General features: G+C 44.6%; 1 protein-coding gene across 2 annotated transcripts in view; it reads left to right on the top strand.

Annotated features, from left to right (window-relative positions):
• The first annotated feature begins 6,079 nt into the window (after positions 1-6,079).
• The window catches only part of PCSK5 (proprotein convertase subtilisin/kexin type 5), a 258,951-nt gene continuing 246,406 nt past the window's right edge, over positions 6,080-18,624 (top strand). For both annotated transcript variants that reach the window (XM_074166803.1, XM_074166804.1), the window contains exon 1: positions 6,080-6,277. In XM_074166803.1, the coding sequence (XP_074022904.1) occupies positions 6,080-6,277 (198 nt within the window). The remainder of the gene's footprint in view (positions 6,278-18,624) is intronic.

Here is an 18,624-nt window from a genome sequence, read left to right as displayed (position 1 = left end):
GAGAAGACAGTCCTATGACTAAAGAAGGTAGTGAACATGGCTGTGAAGCAGTTGAATACCAGCTCTCCTAGTGAAGGGTCTGCAATAGTCTCTGAGAGGGGTCTGGGCACAAATGGAACTAAGCCAACTAGAGCTCATGAAATGAGGGTGGGCCATGCTGGAATACGCAGGATTATATTTTCTCTCTTCAGGTGAGGATATTTGGCTACTATTTTTAAAGGATGTTTATAGTTTGAAAGTCGGGTTGTATTCTCATTTGCTGCTGGATCAGTCTTTTAGCAAGAACATTAACTCAGCCATATGCTAACAGCAAGATATTAGCCTAAGAAAATAATAATGAAATAAACAGTGGTTTTGCATTTGATGGTTTCTACGATACTATGATAGGAAAGGAAAATCTGATAGCTACTCACAATGTAGCTGAGTCAGTTTTACAGAAAAGGGTAGCTGTAATAATTCTGACTTAGGGGATGACTGAGAAACAAGTAACTCGCATGTTAACTCCAGTGAACTTGGGTGAAAAAACCCAACTTCTTCGATGTGGATGAATTCACTCAGATGAGTCATTTCAGATAAATGATCTTTCCACCATCATACTGAAGGGGCCCAAGATAATTTCCATAGCTAAAATTCATGGCCAAACACTACAAATGTCATTTTGATGCTTACTTTCTGAGTGTATTTGAATTCTATAATTTAAACTTTACAATCCAATGAGAAGTTGGAGACGGAAAATGTGCAGTTGTTCTGAAAAAAACTCAGGATTTAGTGTCACAGGATGCTGGGTCAGGCACTGAAGCCAGCTGAAAAAGATGCCTTCTTCCACCATCCTTTTTTTTAAACCATGCCTTAGCCATTCATCCCAGCTACACACTGTGGGTTGCCAGTAAAGTTAGTACAGCTATTTACACTGTCAATTAGATCTCTGAAATAAAAAAAAAAAAAAAAAAAAAAAAGAGAGAAAAAAAAAAAGATGGGAGTTACTGTTATTTTAATGACATAGTTTGCATTTCAGCCCAATCAGAGATGCATCTGTAGAAATGGGAAGATGGCAAACAAACATGCTGGCGCAGGAGTCGGTACAAGCAGAGGGAGGCTCTTCAGATAGTTTTTGCATCTAACACTAGCATCTTTTCCAATTATGCTTGTCAGCATGGTCAGAACTATAATGAGTTGGAAGCCAATCCTTCAAAAAAAGACAATAAATGCAATCAATGCATTCAAAGAAGGAAACATAAGAGAAAGCACAGGGTAAACAAAACAGAAAAATATGCAGTGCAGCCTTATTCATAAAACGAAATTCGCATAGTAACTGAATTGGGGCAACATCAGTCCAATTATCAGCAATCAGGAAAAGCCCAGACCCACGCCTGTTCCAAGGTACAGACCCAAATTCTATTTCTTCACTACTAATAGACAAGAAATATAGGATCCTGCCCTTTATTTCCTTACATGAATCACTGAACTTCTGCCATTAAATTTCTCAGGGGAAATCCAAGTCTTGGGCTGGAGCACACCCTGAGCAGAGGACTGCTCTGCCAAATCTCTGTCCCAATTTCTTTCTGTTCCTTTCTCCTGCCCCAGACTCTTTATCCCAATTGACTACTCTTTCCCACCCTGTCTCCTCTACATTCAGACCAGAAGGCTTTCCTCCTCTGCATTGCCAGAAGGCTCACTAAAGATGGATGTCAATTATCTTGCTCACTCCCACAGTGACCGACAAGAAGCGGGAACAGCAATTGCTGCATAAAACTCATGCTTTGCTGTGGACTGCACACAGGGTTAGGGGTACAGATCCATAGGCTACACACTGGGAACAGTGAGAGGCATGCCCCGTGAGGGTGAGCAATCCTAAGGTATTGGCTGCTGGAACACCAAAAAGTGCCTAATGTACAGGTGAAAACTGTCACGCAAAATTTGGATATAACATAGGTCACTTTTCATGAGAACAGCAACGTGTTCAAAATAGGGATCATAACCTGTTTCAAAGCATAAGGAGGCAGGTATTTGCGAAGGAATAACTGCTAATATAATTGGTCATGTGCAAACCCAGTGTTTTATTTAAAAAAAAACCACCACAAACCAACAACAAATACTTTATTCTTTTCAAGAGCAGTTGAAGTTAAAAGTAAATAAAATCAGAGTCAAGCCTGAAGCATGGAAAACTGCAGATCAAAGAACTGTGTACCAGCAAATTGGGTCGGATGGTGGCTGGTGTCAAGTGACCTAGCTGCACTGTTTATAAAAAGCAGTTATGGTTGAAACCAAGGAAATCTGAATACTCCTTTGGATTCCAAAACTATCCATCTTTCTAAGGCAACCTCTAATGACTCCCTGACACAACCTCCATTCTTTGAAGGTTTTTCTTCTCTTCCCTGAAGAGTATTCTTTCATCTGCTATGCTCTAGACTCTTCCACTCCAAAAGCTGATGAATATATACCCCTAGTTCCTTCTGAAAACGTTCTCTGTTCCGGAAGGTCTTCAGAGGCTAGCACATCTGCTTGCAGGACTTCTTCCTGGAGGACTTTGGACTGCCACTTCCTTTGAATAGATATGCCTTCTGCGGTTTCTTCCTTAATTATGACCCCGGGGTGCCTAACATCTCTGGAGCACTGATCTGCAAAAACTCACATAGAAAAGTGCTGGAAAGTTGAAATGAAGCACAATACAGTAGAGAGGCTGCCAGAGCTAGTGAGCCAGAGGGATTTTCAGGCTGGGAAAGGACTAGAAAGGGATGAATAATTTCAGGGATAGGTAGGCAAAATAGCGAGAAGAGAGGCAACTAGATAGTATAGGAGGAAAATGAGAACAGAGACTGAGGTCAGACCCCGGATCACAATCATTTGGGACTAAAAAGAGAGGAGGGATTCAGGGATTAATATCAATAAGCAAAGGACAAGATAGAGACACATGGAAATTCGCATTTTGACCTGTCAGCCAGATACTGATTTTGATCACAGTAGAGGGGTAAGAAGAGGGGGAGGAGGGGGGGAGGGAAAAAGAGATAAAAGGCACAGGTTGTGACAAAAGTGATGAAATGGACCAGTTTAATGCCCTTGCTCAGAGGAGAAAAAAACTTTCCCCAGAGCGTGGTGTGTACAGACAAGCTATCTGGCCTCCAGTAGAGTATGGAAGAAAGCTCAGCTACCAGCTAAAATCACTCCATATACATCAGGTACGCTGAATAAAACTACACCACTACTGAAAGCCCCCTCAGCGGTACCCAGTGTATTTACCTCCTAGCTGTGTCAGAAAGGAACAGCTTAAATTAGAACATGGCACAGGTGAGGAATGTAGGAGTTCTTGCCTTTGCATTTGTGTGTCTGTGGGGTGGGTGGGTGCAGTTCCCCCTAAGGATGTGGCTGTGACGAGGTACTCAGCAAAATGTTGCAGCTGGGGTTCGCACTGAAAGGGGTTCAAATGCTCCACATTGTGACCAATGGCTACGATCGCCATCTGCCTTGGTGGCCTCAGCAGAAAGGACTCCATAATCATAGAAAAAATGCGTCTGGGGACTACATCCCACCTTTTTCAGAGGCTGTTTTTAGGTATTGCATAACTTGCACAACATTTTTGTCAGGCTACATGAGGCAAAGCAGCATTAGGAAAAGATACTTGGGGACAATGATGTATTTATCAAGTCTACCAATTCCTAGAGGCTTTGGTGCCTGCGCATAAAACCCTCTTTCATATAAGGCAAGTTGGAAGTAGATACATGACAGTGCGGCTTTATGTTTTGCTTGTAGTTTGTGCCTTTTGTGCCAGAAAAAACCCCACCATCTATAGCAGGAAATAAGGCAGTCAGAACAGCAGTAAAATTCACTGAGAAGAGATCAGAAAATAGATTTTTAATTTATCCTCTTCAGGAAAGCAAACTGAGACTGCACAAGGTTCAGGTTTTGTGACCCATTGATTGCTGTGCACTTCAGTAAGGTGGCCATTCATGATTAAACATACTTTAAGCACTCCAGATATAGGAAGAGAGCTGACTTGTGTAATTAACATTGAACCAATCAATAAGGAGGGCTAATTGCTAGAGGAGATTTAATGTCATATTCAATGAATGTATATTTACAAATATTAGCTGCGAGATGTAAATCGTCTGGGCCTAACACTGCTCCCACTGAACCCGCTGACAGTGTTGATTGTGGTTTCAGTAGAAGAATGATTTGCTAAACAGTGAGCCATCACCTGTGAAACCCCAGGGAAGGTGAGCCACATCGAGGTCCTGAATCTACAAACAGGAGTAAACAGTGTGTCGTAATACACTGAGCAAATGATAATGCAAACTACGGGGAAAAAAAAAATATCGGGAAAAAGCTAATCACTGGCAAATAAATTTTTGGAGACGTAGAACAAACAGGGAGGCAGAGAATGGATTTCCCCCTTCTATCTCCTTTAAAAACAATCAGAGGATGTGGGAAGATGTTAATTATTAATATAATACTGATGTTTAGGGGAAAAATAACTGAACTTAAGGCAGAGAATGGTTTAAAGTGGAACATGTGGGTTTGGCTGTCTGAATTTTACTATTTCTATTTTATTAGGAAAACAGTTGTTTTAAAGGTAGGAGCACAGGTCTTGGGGGAGGCGAAAAGGAACTCCATGTTACTGTATGACTTTCTGTAAAGCATTTAACTTCTCATACTTCACATCTCCGCGAGGAGAACGATGGCCGACTGACTTTGTAGGACACCTTTGGTTCCTCAGAGAAAAAAACCCACATTTACATTAGGACATTACAATAGCACTTCTCCTGTTCAAATTCCTGCACAGCCTGTAACGGACCCCCACAGTAGGTCTATTGGACTAAATTTTATAGACGCTTTTTTCAACTTTCAAATAAATGGGAGTAGATCTATAGGTTGTTCAATGCCGTGGCTCTAAGGTTTAGTCTGGCAAGTGACAGTTTGGACCTGGGGGGACACGAATGGGTCTTCTCCCACCCCACCCAGGCTCCTCCCGTTTGCTGGTGGCATTTGGGCCACCACCGGATCAACTGCACCTTTTCCAGGCCCGCAGGCGCTCCGCTGCTGGAAGCGGCTTCCAGCCAGGTGGCAGGAGCTGTTGCAAGGGGACGGGGACGAGGGGTCACCGGGGAGGCCGTGCTCCTCGTCCGGAACTGCCCCCTGAAGTAGCTTTGGGGGAGTTCGTGCCCTGCCGGCTCCCCCGGCCCGCTCTCTCGGGGCTGCCGGGGCTCTCCCACCGCCCCTCCTGCCCCCGGCACGCTGCGGAGGCAGCGCCGGGGCCCCGCGGCCTCGCAGGCCTCGCACCTCGCCGTCGCTCCCGCGGCCCCGCCGCCGGGGCGACGGGCCCTCAGCCCGGCAGGGGCTCGGGAGCAGCCCTGGGGGGAGGAGGGAGGCGACGCCCGGGGCTCGGGAGCGCGGGGGCGGCGTAGCGCGGGGCCGCTGTGGCTGCCATTTCCCCTGGCCTTCGGCGCTGCCGGGCGGGCGCGAGGGCGGGCGGAGGAGGAGGAGGAGGAGGAGGAGGAGGAGGAGGAGAAGGGAGGGGAGAGGGAGAGGGAGGTGGCCGAGCCGGAGTGAACTGAGGCGCTCAGCTGCCAACACTCACACACCGCCTGCCGCCGCAGCCGCGCCGGTCTCGGACTCCGGGCAAGAGGGGAACGAGGGAAGGCGAGGAAAAGCCAGAGGCGGGAGAGGAGACAAGAAGATCGGTGGCAGGGGGAAGGAAGTCAGAGAGGAGAGAAGCGCGGAGAGTGGGAGAAGGAGCCCTCCTCCCCGCGGAGACACGACTTCCCATGTAGCTGGGGACAGAGGGAGAAGCTGGCGCTCAGGAACTGTGCGAGAAGCTTTCCAAGCAAGTTACTTAATCCCTGAAGAGCGGCGGGAGGAGGGGACAGCACTAATCACCGATCATAACCATTATTCCCAACCCCTCATCATTTAACCCCCGGGCGGTTCAATGCACTACTCCAAGCTCTTCCTAGTTTCCTCCTCGGGGTAACTTCGGAGGACGCGCCGCCGGTGCCGCCCGGAGGTGAGGAGAAGAGCCTCGGAAGAAGGAAGGAGAAGTTTGGTGGTTTTTTTTTTTTTTTTGTGGGGGTTGTGTGCGGAGAAGATGGGCTGGAAGCGCCGCTGCTGCTGGGGAGGCGGAGGCGGCGGGGACCTTCTCTGCCGGCTCACCCTGGTGCTGGGGTTCCTGCTGCCCGCCTGCAGGACGCGCCTCTACACCAACCACTGGGCTGTGCGGATAACTGGGGGGCTCACGGAGGCCAACAGGATAGCTAGCAAGTACGGATACGTCAATATAGGACAGGTAACCAACCCTCCCTTACAACTCCTTCCGAGCGGGCCGGCGGGCAGGGTCCGCTGCCGCCGCTCTGCGCCGCCGGGGCAGGGGCAAGGGACGGGGCAGCTCCGCGGCCGCCGCACGACCCCAGCCCCGGCGCGGGCCCCGCCGCCGGGGGGCGGCTAGCGGAACCCCCTTTCCCTCCCCGCCCCGGCCTCCCACCGTGGGCCGGCGGAGGTGATGCGCGGGGGCAGGTAACGCCGGAGGGGTCGGGGCCGGGGCCGCGGCGACGGAGGCAGTGGCCCCTCCGCGGCCAGATGCGGAGCGGGCCGTGGAGCCGCCCGCGGGCCGGGGGAGGGGGCCCGGGGGTTGAGAGGGGGGGCTCTCCCGCCGCCGCGCTGCCTCCGCGGCGGCTGAACTTCGCGATCCGCGCCGGCACCCTCCTGCCCTCCCCTCCGCCTTGCGAAGCGAAAAAAAAAAAACCCCACGCCAGGGAGAGAGCAGCTCGTCCCTGCAGCGACCGCCCGTCTCCCCGGCAGCCAGGACGTGGCAACTGCGGCCGCCGGCCCGCCGCGGTGGGCGTCCCGACCCCCCTTCTGGCCGGGCGTGCGGAAGCAAAAGGTGACAGGGGTGGCCCCGGTGCCCCGGGGCGGCTGCCGGGCGTCCCGCGGGGAAGGGGAGGGTGCCCGAGAGGTCCGGGGCCGTCGCGGGGGCTGCCCCGGGCCGGGAGCCGGCCCGCCCGCCGCCGCGGCCCGCGCTGCTGTCCCGCAGCCCGCTCGCTTCCCGCCGGGTTGGTTGTGAAACGAGGGGAGAGGAGAAGTCGGCTCTGGGATGCCGGCGCTGTAGGCAGAGCTTCCCTGGCCCGCGGCTGGCCGGTTGGGAAACACCTGGCCGCTGCGGAGCCCGCAGATGTTTTCTATGGAAAAAACACCTGAACCGGCTAGATCGGGAGATCACCCCGTGAGAAAACTCTCGGACCCAGCTAGGTCCGGGAAGCACCTGGTTCTCGCTGCATCCCATCATGCTGAAAAATGCCCTGCTGCTATGGCTAGGCACAGTTGCTATTTAAAATGTCCTAAGATCACTTTTTTTTTGACAGAGTTCATGACCAGCATCCTAGGTTTTCCTGACAATTATCCTCAAAATATGAGTTGCATATGTAGGGTTTGGCAAGGTGAGTGCCTAAAAAATAAACAATTCCACTGCACACTTGGGTGCGAACATCCAAGCACAGTCTTTCTAGACAGTAGTTTATACTGCATGAATTGAAAGTTTAGAAATGAGCACTTCCAGGTACAGAAGGCTTCATCTCACACATGAGATTCACAAACATGCAGCTGCGTTTATACAGCAGGCCTTTTACATCAACCAGATCAAAGTGAGACCCGATTATTATTTGTGTTGTAGAATGGGTTCCCACATACTGCATCATTGCCTCAAAAGTTTGAAGCGCGCATCTCGACTGTTCCCAGTCATTGCCAGCCTGAATAAGACAGCTGTGCGGTCTATTAAGATAAATAATTTACATAAGAAGAGCTGGAAAATGACACTGAGGTAGCACAAAACACGATGTGTAAAGATGCCATTACTTAGAAAGACTGAGTATCAACTTCCTTCTTGGAGCACTTGGGCAGGTAGGCACAGTTGGAGGCACAAAAATTCGGGAGGAAGCTTTCATGTCAAAGTTGAAACCCCACCTTGAAATTATCATTCAGTAAATCAAGCACAAAGTTTTCTTCATTGATGTCTTTTTTGTCTTACCTCTTTTGCTTAAGGTGTTTCTCTGTATTCCTATCTGGGCCTTTATAGTGCCGAAATTAGCAACAGTTAGTCAGTTGGAGGATGCCCTTCTTCCCCTCTGGTCTTTTGTCAGGCCAGCTGGCTAACTCAGAGCCTGCTTTTTTTATACCTTGCGCATCCAAACCTCATGCTGAATTAAGGAAAGAATGTAGTAAGCTTCTGTTGCTTTTTATGTGTCAGTGAAAGTGCCACGTATACACCTATGAGATATTAATAATGGATACTTTACTGATCAGGTATACAGATGGGAATGAGAGAAAATAATCACTATAAATAATGAAAAACTGAAAAATAAATTACTTGTTATGCAGGTGAAAAGACAGCATATGTGAAGGATACGTAACAGCGCGCCAATACCATTGCTTAGTTATACAAATAGGGAGAGTGCAAGTAGAAGACGAAGATAAGAACGCTAAATGATAGATGCATGAGCAAGAAAGCAATAATATGAACTACACTGATGGGTGATTCCTCGTCTTCTGGATATAACCAGCCTTTAAGAACAAGACGCAGGTGGTGGGCCAACATAGAGCTCAGCACTCTACCATTACAGTTGCATACCCTAAGAAGTGTTGTGCATTTGCACAAAGTCTTAAGCAAAGTTTCCTTTCATTGGTATCATTTTACGATGGCCAGTGTAAAGTTTCTGATAATTTCTTGCAAAATCATCTCCAAATGGTATTTCTGTGAAAGCATGTTCATTAGTATGTTGGTGGTCAGTCTAACATCTGTTCTTTTATTCCCAGCTAAGTGCTTATACAACTTTAATCAGACTGACCTGGCCGCTAGGTAGAAGTTATAATTTGGGAATTCAGAGTTCATAAAACAATCCAAATGACTGTGATTTGACCGTACATAGTTTATCACACAAATATGTCATTCAAACCCTGTGCAAAATAATTCAAACCCTGTGCAAAATTTGTATTTTAAAAATACAAAAAAATGTGCATCATTTTATATGAGGCTTATCAGTCACTCTTTGTAGACTGTATCACTTGATAAAGAAGTTATCTTTACTAATTGATGTGTTCAACTTGCCCGTAATGGGCTTTTTGCATAAATTTGGAAAAGCAGGAGGATATTTAGCAGAATAGAACAGAAAGCGCAAAAGACTATGGGAATGGGGCAAGAATCTGCTTATTATTGAGAGACAATTGCAAGCAATTTAAAACCTGTATTTGGTGTGAGATGTTGAAAGACATTCTCTTAGCTGAATACAGTATGAAGTCGTTCAATGAGATAACCAGTAAGCAGAATTCTGTGTTAGAGACAGGACTTCACATGCTTAATGTCGGTGTATTGTAGCAGCTATGGCCAGGCAATTAAACTTTGATTTTGCAGATACTATCTCTTCTAGGTAAGCTGGAATATTATAATTAAAGCTGCAAGTGTCAGTAAGAGCTAAGCTGTTTACTTCTGCTTGAAGAAGGTAATTACAAATCTCATAAATCCAGAAATAATCTAAAATAGATTAAAAAAAAAACTAGTGTAGTGCATTAAGCATAACATTTTTGGTTAAATTAAATTTGTTAGCTCACCTTTAAGGGGAAAATGCAAAAAGCTAAATCCAAATCCCATTATGTCTGGCCAAAGAACTGACTCAGTACAAATGACTCAGAAAAATAATGAAATTAAAATATTCAAGATAAGGTGTAGTGAAACTGTGTATAGAAAATGAAAGTTAAGTAGATGCAGTTGCACAGTTGCAAACTGGGAGTATTCTGACAACAGTTAATTGCATGATTAGAGCTGAAGGGAATAGTAGAAAACAGAGGAGTTCTTATTCTTGCCAACCACCCTGTTAATTTTGCAGGAGTAGAGATGCGAGGTGCTATGGAAGAGAGAGAGAGTTTAGGGTAGGAGTAAAACAGTTGAGACTAGGCAGTATTTGGGTAGTGTTTGTGGAAAAACAGCATTGAAAGGTACATTAAGTTGATCAGTGGAGACAAGACAGTAGACTCAGGAAGGCTATGAATTGTAAACATCAGACAACATCCCTTCTCCCAGTTTTTGTTATTTGGTGCGTTCCTGGTAATAGGCAGAATTTAGCTTTCCCTTTTTTTTGGTGCTTGTGTGATTTGGAGAATATCCAGTTGAGTCTTGAAATGCCTCTTAAGTCCATTTCCATCACCATGGTGATGACAGGAAAGCTACAAAGCCTACCTGAATGACCGAAGAGGCAGTCAGATGGCAGAAAAGGGATGTCAGAAGAGGCCTTGAGATCACCTGCTGGTGAGCAGTTGAAAACTCCCTCAACTCACAGCTTCTGGTAAACTACTGGTGCTCTCAAGTTTCTTCTGAGGTTTCCATCTCTTGTTACAAAAATGTGAAGCTTTAGTTTCTCTGCTTATTGAAAAGAAGAGTTTTCCATTAATGTTTAGGGGACACAGCACAACACAGAAAGAATCCTCTTTTATTCTGTGTTTTCTCCAGGCTACGTATTCTGGTTCTCATTTCCTACAAATTGCTCCAATGTACTGCTTATTTATCCCGTATTTCCTTACCATTACCAATGTGAAGTTGACATTAGATATAAAAGCTTGTTCTTCAAAGATACTTGAAACTCTTGCAGTGAATCTAGTGAGACTGTCAGTAATTTTCTTCAGCTATGGCTTGAAAAAGCATAGAGCAGCAACTTAGACCTATAATTCTATTAACTATTATTCAGCTTCTATTGGAAAACTCTTTTCCTCACAGGACTGAATGAAGGTTATTACGTATCACAAAAACAGAGGCAGTAGATCCCTTTCCTGACAGACAGAACTGGGCAGGATATCCTTTGGAAAGCCAGTAATTTTGATTGCTCTGGTTAGTGCCACCAGTTTTGAGCTTCTGACTTGGACAGTAGGGCCCACTTGAGCAGACATTCAAATTAACAGGCCTTCATTTAAGGCCTATTAAAGGCCTGTCCCATAACCTCAGGCTTGAGTACTTTGTTACTGGTAATATAGTTTCTGTGACGAAACCACAGCTGCATTAAAGAAGATGGAGGAAACACAGTGAAGCATCAGTATAAGCTACAAAAGAAGTGGCTCAAGGTTTCGTGTGTTTCATTGGGCTTTAAAAATTGCACAAACGTGTAATACCAGCAGTTAAATGCATAGAGTTGACTTTTCTCTTTTTTTTTTTCTTTTTTTTTTCCAATTTCCCTTGTATTGCAGGCATTTCTGGCGTGTCCTTGAAGTGCAATTAGTAGTTTCTCTAGCAAGCGAATCCTTGTCTCACATAAAAAAAATTGCCTCTGTTGTTTTTGCATGTCTTCTAAGAAAGTGATCTGGACTAGCAAGTCCCCTGGGACTGTGATAAGGTAATATAGCAAAGCAGCCAAGGAGTTAGAACGTTCTAAGTTACACGCTGGATGGAGCAATTTGGGGTGTAACACATCCTCCAGCAGCTCCCTGCTGACGTATTTTACCCCTCTATCTTGCAGTGGCTGCACCAAGCAGACCTTTCTGTTAAATCAAAGTATCTGTTACTGACTTTTGGGAAAGTTTCTTTCACTGAACTGCTTAGCTGCTGAGGGTTAAACATATAGTCTGTGTAGCGTTTTGTACAGTTGGCATAAATATCATGACTGTTGATAGCATGGAGATTTTTTACTATACAGTGAAAGAAGGAAGCTTTCTTTTGATACAGCAATGAAAATTAAGGTATACTGATATGTCATCTTGATTCCCATGAATTTCCTCATTTCTTGTAAACACAGCTTCTCACTGGATATAAATTTGTGGTTTGGTGCTAAAATATTCTCAGTAGATTGGAGAAAGGAACACCAGCTTATAGAGGGATGACTTGTGAAGCATCTGAGAAGCTGAGAATGCTACTCTGGTCTCTGATGCTGAAGGCTTTTGTGCTCTTCAGCTATTGATTTAAGCTTTTTCGCCTTACTTCCTCGTCTATCCAGATAAAAAAGGAGGAGCTCCAGTAACTGACTTGGAACATGAGTTTATTTTAATTTGAAATGTGTGGGCTTCAAAATAAGGAAGGTTTTCTAGGTTTGTGCTCTTCTAGAAGGGGGTACCTTATCAATTTCAGGTTGCTTTCATCAGGTGCCAGGAGTTTCTCATTCAGGCAAGGGACTTTCATTGAAGATGCAGGAGAGCAGGAGAAACAAAAAACTGATACCCCAAAGATGATGGAAGAATGGAAGAGATAAAGATATCTTATCTGTGGCGCCAACAAGGGAGAGAAGTGCTGCATTAATTACTATAGGAGTAAACTTTAGATCTTTCTATTCCCTTTTCTTTAATTCCAGGCAGGGGCTGAAGATGGGTCAACAATTTTCCAGGTCACATCTTTCCTCTCTTAACTGTCTTCTTCCAGTAATTTTTATTTTCTGATCTCTTCCAGGGTCTAGTGGCCTACTCCCCACCCTTGGCAAGTGACAGACTACCCCTTCCCTCCAATTTACTTCCTGCAGGGAATATGCAGTGTTTTGCCCAAAAACACTTAAGTGCACTAAGCTTGAGGTGTGGCCCAGGAGTCACTGTTAGATACACCAATGTGTTTTTTTACATAGTGTAAATGCTCATATGATTTGCCAAAAGGGTTTTGTTGTTGTTGTTGTTTGGGTTTTTTGTTTATTTGTTTGGGGTATTTTTCTGTTTGGTTTTTTGTTGTTTTTGTTGTTTGGGGGGTGGGTGGGTTTTTTTTTTATTTATTAGGATTTTACAGATTTAAAGCCAGCAAATCATACAAGGAGTTAATAAATACTAGTTCATTTCAAACCTGAGGTTTCAGTGATGGCACAGAGAAGTTCTTGTGTAATAAGATCAATTGATCAGAAAGAATGGGAGGAATGGCTGTTTCCCATTTTCCAAATCTGTTCCTGATGGGAGGCAAAAGAAAATTTTGCAAACTAAGTAGCTGAAATTGGAAGACTAGAAAAAAAGCATTCCATTTAGAGAAAAGGGAGCTTATTTTAAGATCAAGAGCCTAAAGTAAGGTTAGCGTCCTCAGCAAAGGAAGGACTTTGTTACCATAATGTCCACCACCTTACATGGATGACACAAAAAAGCAGGATGGTGCTCCTCTGTGCGCAAAGAAGTTCAGCTACCCCAGAATAATATATAGACAGTTAATAGAAAAGACATGCCCCTTAAGAGCCTGTGTGGTCACAGCATTGAAACAGAATGTACTCTTACTAAAATTTAGTACCTGGGATGAGTTTAATGAAGTCCTGGGTATTAAAGATGCAAATATGAGGACTATACGATTAGAAGAATCAAAGCTTAGTGTACTCTAAGCTGTATGCACATGCAGGTGTAGTGGTGTTGCACAGATACACCAAGCAAAATTGAATTTTCTCTTATTCTTGGCAGAAAAAAAGGTACATTTAGGAACTGGTAGAGAATAACCACAAGATAGAAAGATCTTTGGAAAATATAAGCACTGAAACAACATTCTTGCAAATGCTCATGTGCCAGAAAAATAGAAAACCAGCACATATTGGAGAACACAAAGGGCATGGCATGGCTGATTACTTCATGCTTAGCAGTAGTTCTCTTGTCTGTGCAGTTAAGAATGAGAGGAAGGAGGGAGAGAGAGCAGAGCTTACTACTATTAAAGTGAGCTTTCATTAGGAATTGGATGAAAAAAAGGATGTGCCAAATGGGTTCTAGTGATAGAGGCAATCTAGTAGTCTTTGAGTGTTGTTACAAAATGAGGGAAGATGAGGCTCTCGTTTAACAACATAGCAGTCAAGCTACAAATTATGTGATGATTTTTATTTAAAGCCCTTAGGCAAACACACACTAAATTATACTTTTAAGAATAACAATTAGTTGCAAGCCCAACTTACAAATGGCAATGCTTGTGGGAACTGCTCCTCTAAAACAAAATATATAAAGAAGTGGACCAGGCTAGACTAAAATCCAAGAACCAGAAGAAATCTGTAAAACATACTGAGGCAAATCAGTAGTGCATAGAATAGAGTACAACAGAACAGAACAGAGTAGAATAGAATCAAATTGAATTGAATCATTTTGGTTGGAAGAGACTTTTAAGATCATCGAGTCCAACCATTAACCTAACACTGCCAAGGTACCACTAAACCATGTCCCTCAGCACAACATCTACATGTCTTTTAAATACTCCCAGAGATGATGACTCAATCATTTCCCTGGGCAACTTGTTTCAATGCTTGACAATCCATTCAGTGAAGAAAGTTTTCCTAATATCCAATCTCAACCTCTTCTGGTGCAACTTGAAGCCGTTTCCACTTGTCCTGTTGCCAGTTACTTGGGAAAAGAGACAGACCCCCACGTCTCTACAGCCTCCTTCCAGGGAGTTGTACAGGGCAGTAAGGTCTCCTCTCAGACTCCTTTTCTCCAGGCTAAACAACCCCAGTTCCCTCAGTTGCTCCTCATGAGACTTGTTTGCTAGACTCCTCACCTGCTTTGTTGCTCTTCTTCAGAAACGCTCCAGCACCTCAATGTCTTTCTTGTCGTAAGGGGCCCAAAACTGAACACAGTATTCAAGGAGCAGCCTTACCAGTGCTGGGTACAGGGAGACGATCACTTCCCTAGTCCTTCTCACCACACTATTTCTGATGCAGGCCAGGATGCTCTTGGCCACCTGGGCACACTGCTGGCTCATATTCAGCCAGCTGTCCATCAACAGCCCTCCAAGACTTTTTCTGCCGGACAGCTTTCCAGATGCTCTTCCCCAAGCCTGTACTGCACTCCATATAGCATTGCACACATGTTATTGTGACCCAAGTGCAGGACCCAGCACTTGTCCTTCTTGAACCTCATACCACTGGCCTTGGCCCATCGATCCAGCCTGTCCAAATCCCTCTGTAGAGCCGTCCTACCCTCAAGCATGTTGACACTCCTGCCCAATTTGGTGTCATCTACAAACTTAGTGAGCGTGCACTTGGTCCCCTTGTCCAGATCATTGATAAAGATATTGAAGAGAACCAGCCCCAGTACTGAGCCTGGCCCCTGGGGAACACCAATTGTGACCAGCAACCAACTGGATTTAACTCCATTCACCACCACTCTTTGGGCCCAGCCACCGAGCCAGTTTTTCACCCAGAGACGCATACGCCCATCCAAGCCATGAGCAGGCAGTTTCTGTAGGAGTATGTTGTGGGAAACAGTGTTGAAGGCTTTGCTAGAGTCCAGGTAAACAATATCCACAGTCTTTACCTCATCCACTAAGCAGGTCACCTTGTCATAGAAGCTCATCAGGTTAGTTAAGCAGCACCTGCCTTTCTTGAACCCATGCTGACAGAGCATGATCGCCTGGCTGTGCCATACATGACACGTAATGGCCCTCAGGATGATCTGTTCCATGACCTTCCCAGGCACCGAGGTCAGTCTGACAGGCCTGTACTTCCCCGGATCCCCCTTCTGGCCCTTCTTGTAGATGGGCAACACATTTGCTAGCCTCCAGTCAACTGGGACCTTCCTGGTTAGCCAGGACTGCTGATAAATGGTGGAAAATGACTTCGCGAGTACTTCCACCAGCTCCCTTAGTACCCTTGGGTGAACCTCATCCGGCCCCATAGACTTGTGTGTGTCTAAGTGTTGTAGCAGTTTGCTAACCATTTCCCCTTGGATTATGGGGGCTTCATTCTGCTTCCTGTCCCTGCCTTCCAGCTCAGGGGGCTGAGTACCCTGAGAAAACTGGTCTTTACTATTAAAGACTGAGACAAAGGCAGCATTAAGTACCCGAGCCTTTTCCTCATCCTTTGTCACTATGTTTCCCCCCCCAATCCAATAAAGGATGGAGATTCTCCTTAGCTCTCCTTTTGCTGTTAATGTATTTATACAGACATTTTTATTGTCTTTTATGACAGCAGCCAGATTAAGTTCTAGTTGGGCTTTTTCCCTTCTAATTTTCTCTCTGCATAGCCTCAGAAAATCTTTGTAGTCTTCTCGAGTGGCCTGCCCCTTCTTCCATAGGCTATAAACTTTCCTTTTCTTCCTGAGTTCCAACCAAAACTTCAGGTGTACCCAGCCCATACTTGTTCCCCACCACCTCGTCTTATGGCACATGAGGACAGCCTGCTCCTGCGCCTACAGGTTTCCCTCTTGAAGAATGTCCATCCTTCCTGGACTCCTTTGCCCTTCAGGACTGCCTCCCAAAGTGCTCTGTCAACCAGTCTCCTAAATAGGTCTAAGTCTCCCCTCCATAAATCCAAGGTAGCATTCCTACTAATCCCCCTCCTTACTTCTTCAAGAATTTAGAACTCTATCATTTCATGATCACTATGCCATCATATCACTATGTGGTCGTTTCTGGGGTGACGTGACCTCTGGCTGACAGTTGTACAAGTGAAAGACAGGGACAACATCCCTGCAGATCTGTTTGTCCATCACAGTGCCCTTTGCAAGGATCAGATATGCCCACATCTTTCCTGGCAGATATTTAACCAGTTTTCAAAGGTACTCAGTAAGGAAGTTCCACAATGCCGGGGCATGGTTGATTCTAGTGGCTCGTTATCATCTTCGTCCTGGTGAAGTCTAAGCTTTCACTGTCTTCCTGCAGTTTAAAGACTCCGTTTCTTGTTTTACACTCCGTAAAGTGTAGCAACATCAGAGAAGTTGTAGCATCCACTCTTCCTCCCCCACTTTTCTCTTTTTTCATTCAAGCCCAGCTCTTTCCCTTGTTTCACATAGGTCAGGCTTTCACTGATCAGTCTTGCTGTTTGACTGGTGTTTTTAAGTGATTCTCATCAGCTTGAGCAAGAAGCTGCTAGAGCATTACAGCTGAGTACTGCGCAAGGATTCCTTCAGTTGTCTTCAGGACAGCACTCCTATTTATGTTGTGGTGTTTGTCTATCCTGTAACCTTATGACATTGTTGACTTAGTTTGGCTTGTGATCTGCTATGATTCATAGATTGATTCTGCCAAATTCTTAGCCCCTTGTTTTCCAGCCTGAATTTGTCTAGTAGATTATTGTTAATTAGCTGTCGTACTATGCATATGCCTTTGCTGAATCTTGCCCTATTTTTCCACATCTCATTTTACAGTGTCAGTTTGTCCTGAATTCTGTTCCTGCCCCTCAATGTGCTTTCAGATCCTTTCTGCTTCTTCACGTATGTTATGATTAATAGATGTCTTTCTTATGCCAATATTCAGATTGCTAGTTGAAATATAGAACAAAACAGTTTCTAGAGTAACTTTGGCAGGTAGTCATTTGCAGCCCTGCTGTAATAAATAGGTATAACAATGTTGCTTACATAGTTTTGACCTATTCTATAGCTAATTTTGTGCCCTACTTCAGGAATTTGAAGGGGACTGTCATTCAAGTAGTACTTGAAGATAGATACAGTTTTTAATTTGCAAAGTATCGTCTCAAAATAAGTGCAAAAATCACAAGGATATTGGATTGGACTGGATCGTCAGCGACTGCAGTTATATACCTTACGGTGGTCATAAGTAGATTTTTTACACCAGTTTTAAACAAGTCTAATAAGTTTTAAAAGTGGCTTTGTTACTTGTCGTCGATCTGGAAAGTTGTTTCTTTTTCCCTCTGACTTCCAACTTATAGACCGAATTTAGTCATGGCCAGTATATATCTGTTGTTGTGCTTAAGTGGTTTATCTGTTTCTCCAGCACGTTTGCAGGGGGAACCAGCCTTCACTTTTGCTTCTGTAGCTTCTGGTTTCCTACTAGAAGATAGGCTTCCCACTCCCACAGTCATCCCAGTTGCTGTGTTTTGTTTGATGTCTGTTTGCCTTGACCAGAAAAGATGGCCAGCTTGTATACATCCTCTCCATTGCTTTGTACAATGTCATAAATAATTCTCTAGACGTTGTCAGGCAAGATATTTCCAGTATCATATTTGCATGTTTTACAGCTATGTTCTGTTGTTCTGTGATTGACCAGATTTCTCTTCCTCTCCAAATGATGAATTGTAAAATCACAAAGTGGGGAGATATATATGTCAGCCATGGGTGTGAATAAATCATATGGTCCGTAGTGAGGAGCTGTGGTGCTCTTTGTCACCTGCCAAACACAGGAAAAAATATGATCAAACAGAATCCTACTTGCCAGAGATATATAGCTTGACAGTAAGTGATTATTTGGCAACATGCTGGACCCAATTTGATTGATATTTGCAGAATGAAAAACTTTGGATTGAAATGTTGGCAAGTCCAGAAGAGCATCAGAGCTACACCATGAAATCCTGCCAGCATATCTTGTGGAAATTCTTGTAGATTACATGATAGTGTATAATGGAGATGAGATTGTAAAAGGCACATTATCTGGGCATGATCATGGATTATCTAGTTCTATACAAATTAATAAAGAAAAAATTCTCAGCACGGATTCTTCCATGTAGAAGGAATCTGATCCCAGGGGCAGCATGCTTCCAAATGGGGTATAGCCATCAACAAGGCACCATTTTTGGTGAAATTACAGTTTTTCTCCCATTTTTTTAATTTTTAGAGATGTTTAGGGAATAGGACTCATTTATGTTTGCTTTCCCGGGCCAAACTGAATTTGTAGAGATGTTACAAGACACAATTAAAACCTTTGCTACATTCTTGTATTTATCCTTGTTCAAACTGGAATAAAACTACTTTGTCCAAGAGTGCTTAGTGGGCAGTGAAAGTGTG

Source organism: Numenius arquata, chromosome Z (genome assembly GCF_964106895.1).
Source record: "Numenius arquata chromosome Z, bNumArq3.hap1.1, whole genome shotgun sequence".
NCBI classification, from domain to species: domain Eukaryota; kingdom Metazoa; phylum Chordata; class Aves; order Charadriiformes; family Scolopacidae; genus Numenius; species Numenius arquata.
The sequence above is the reverse complement of the archived record's forward strand: the minus strand, read 5'-3'. Positions and strand labels throughout refer to the sequence as shown.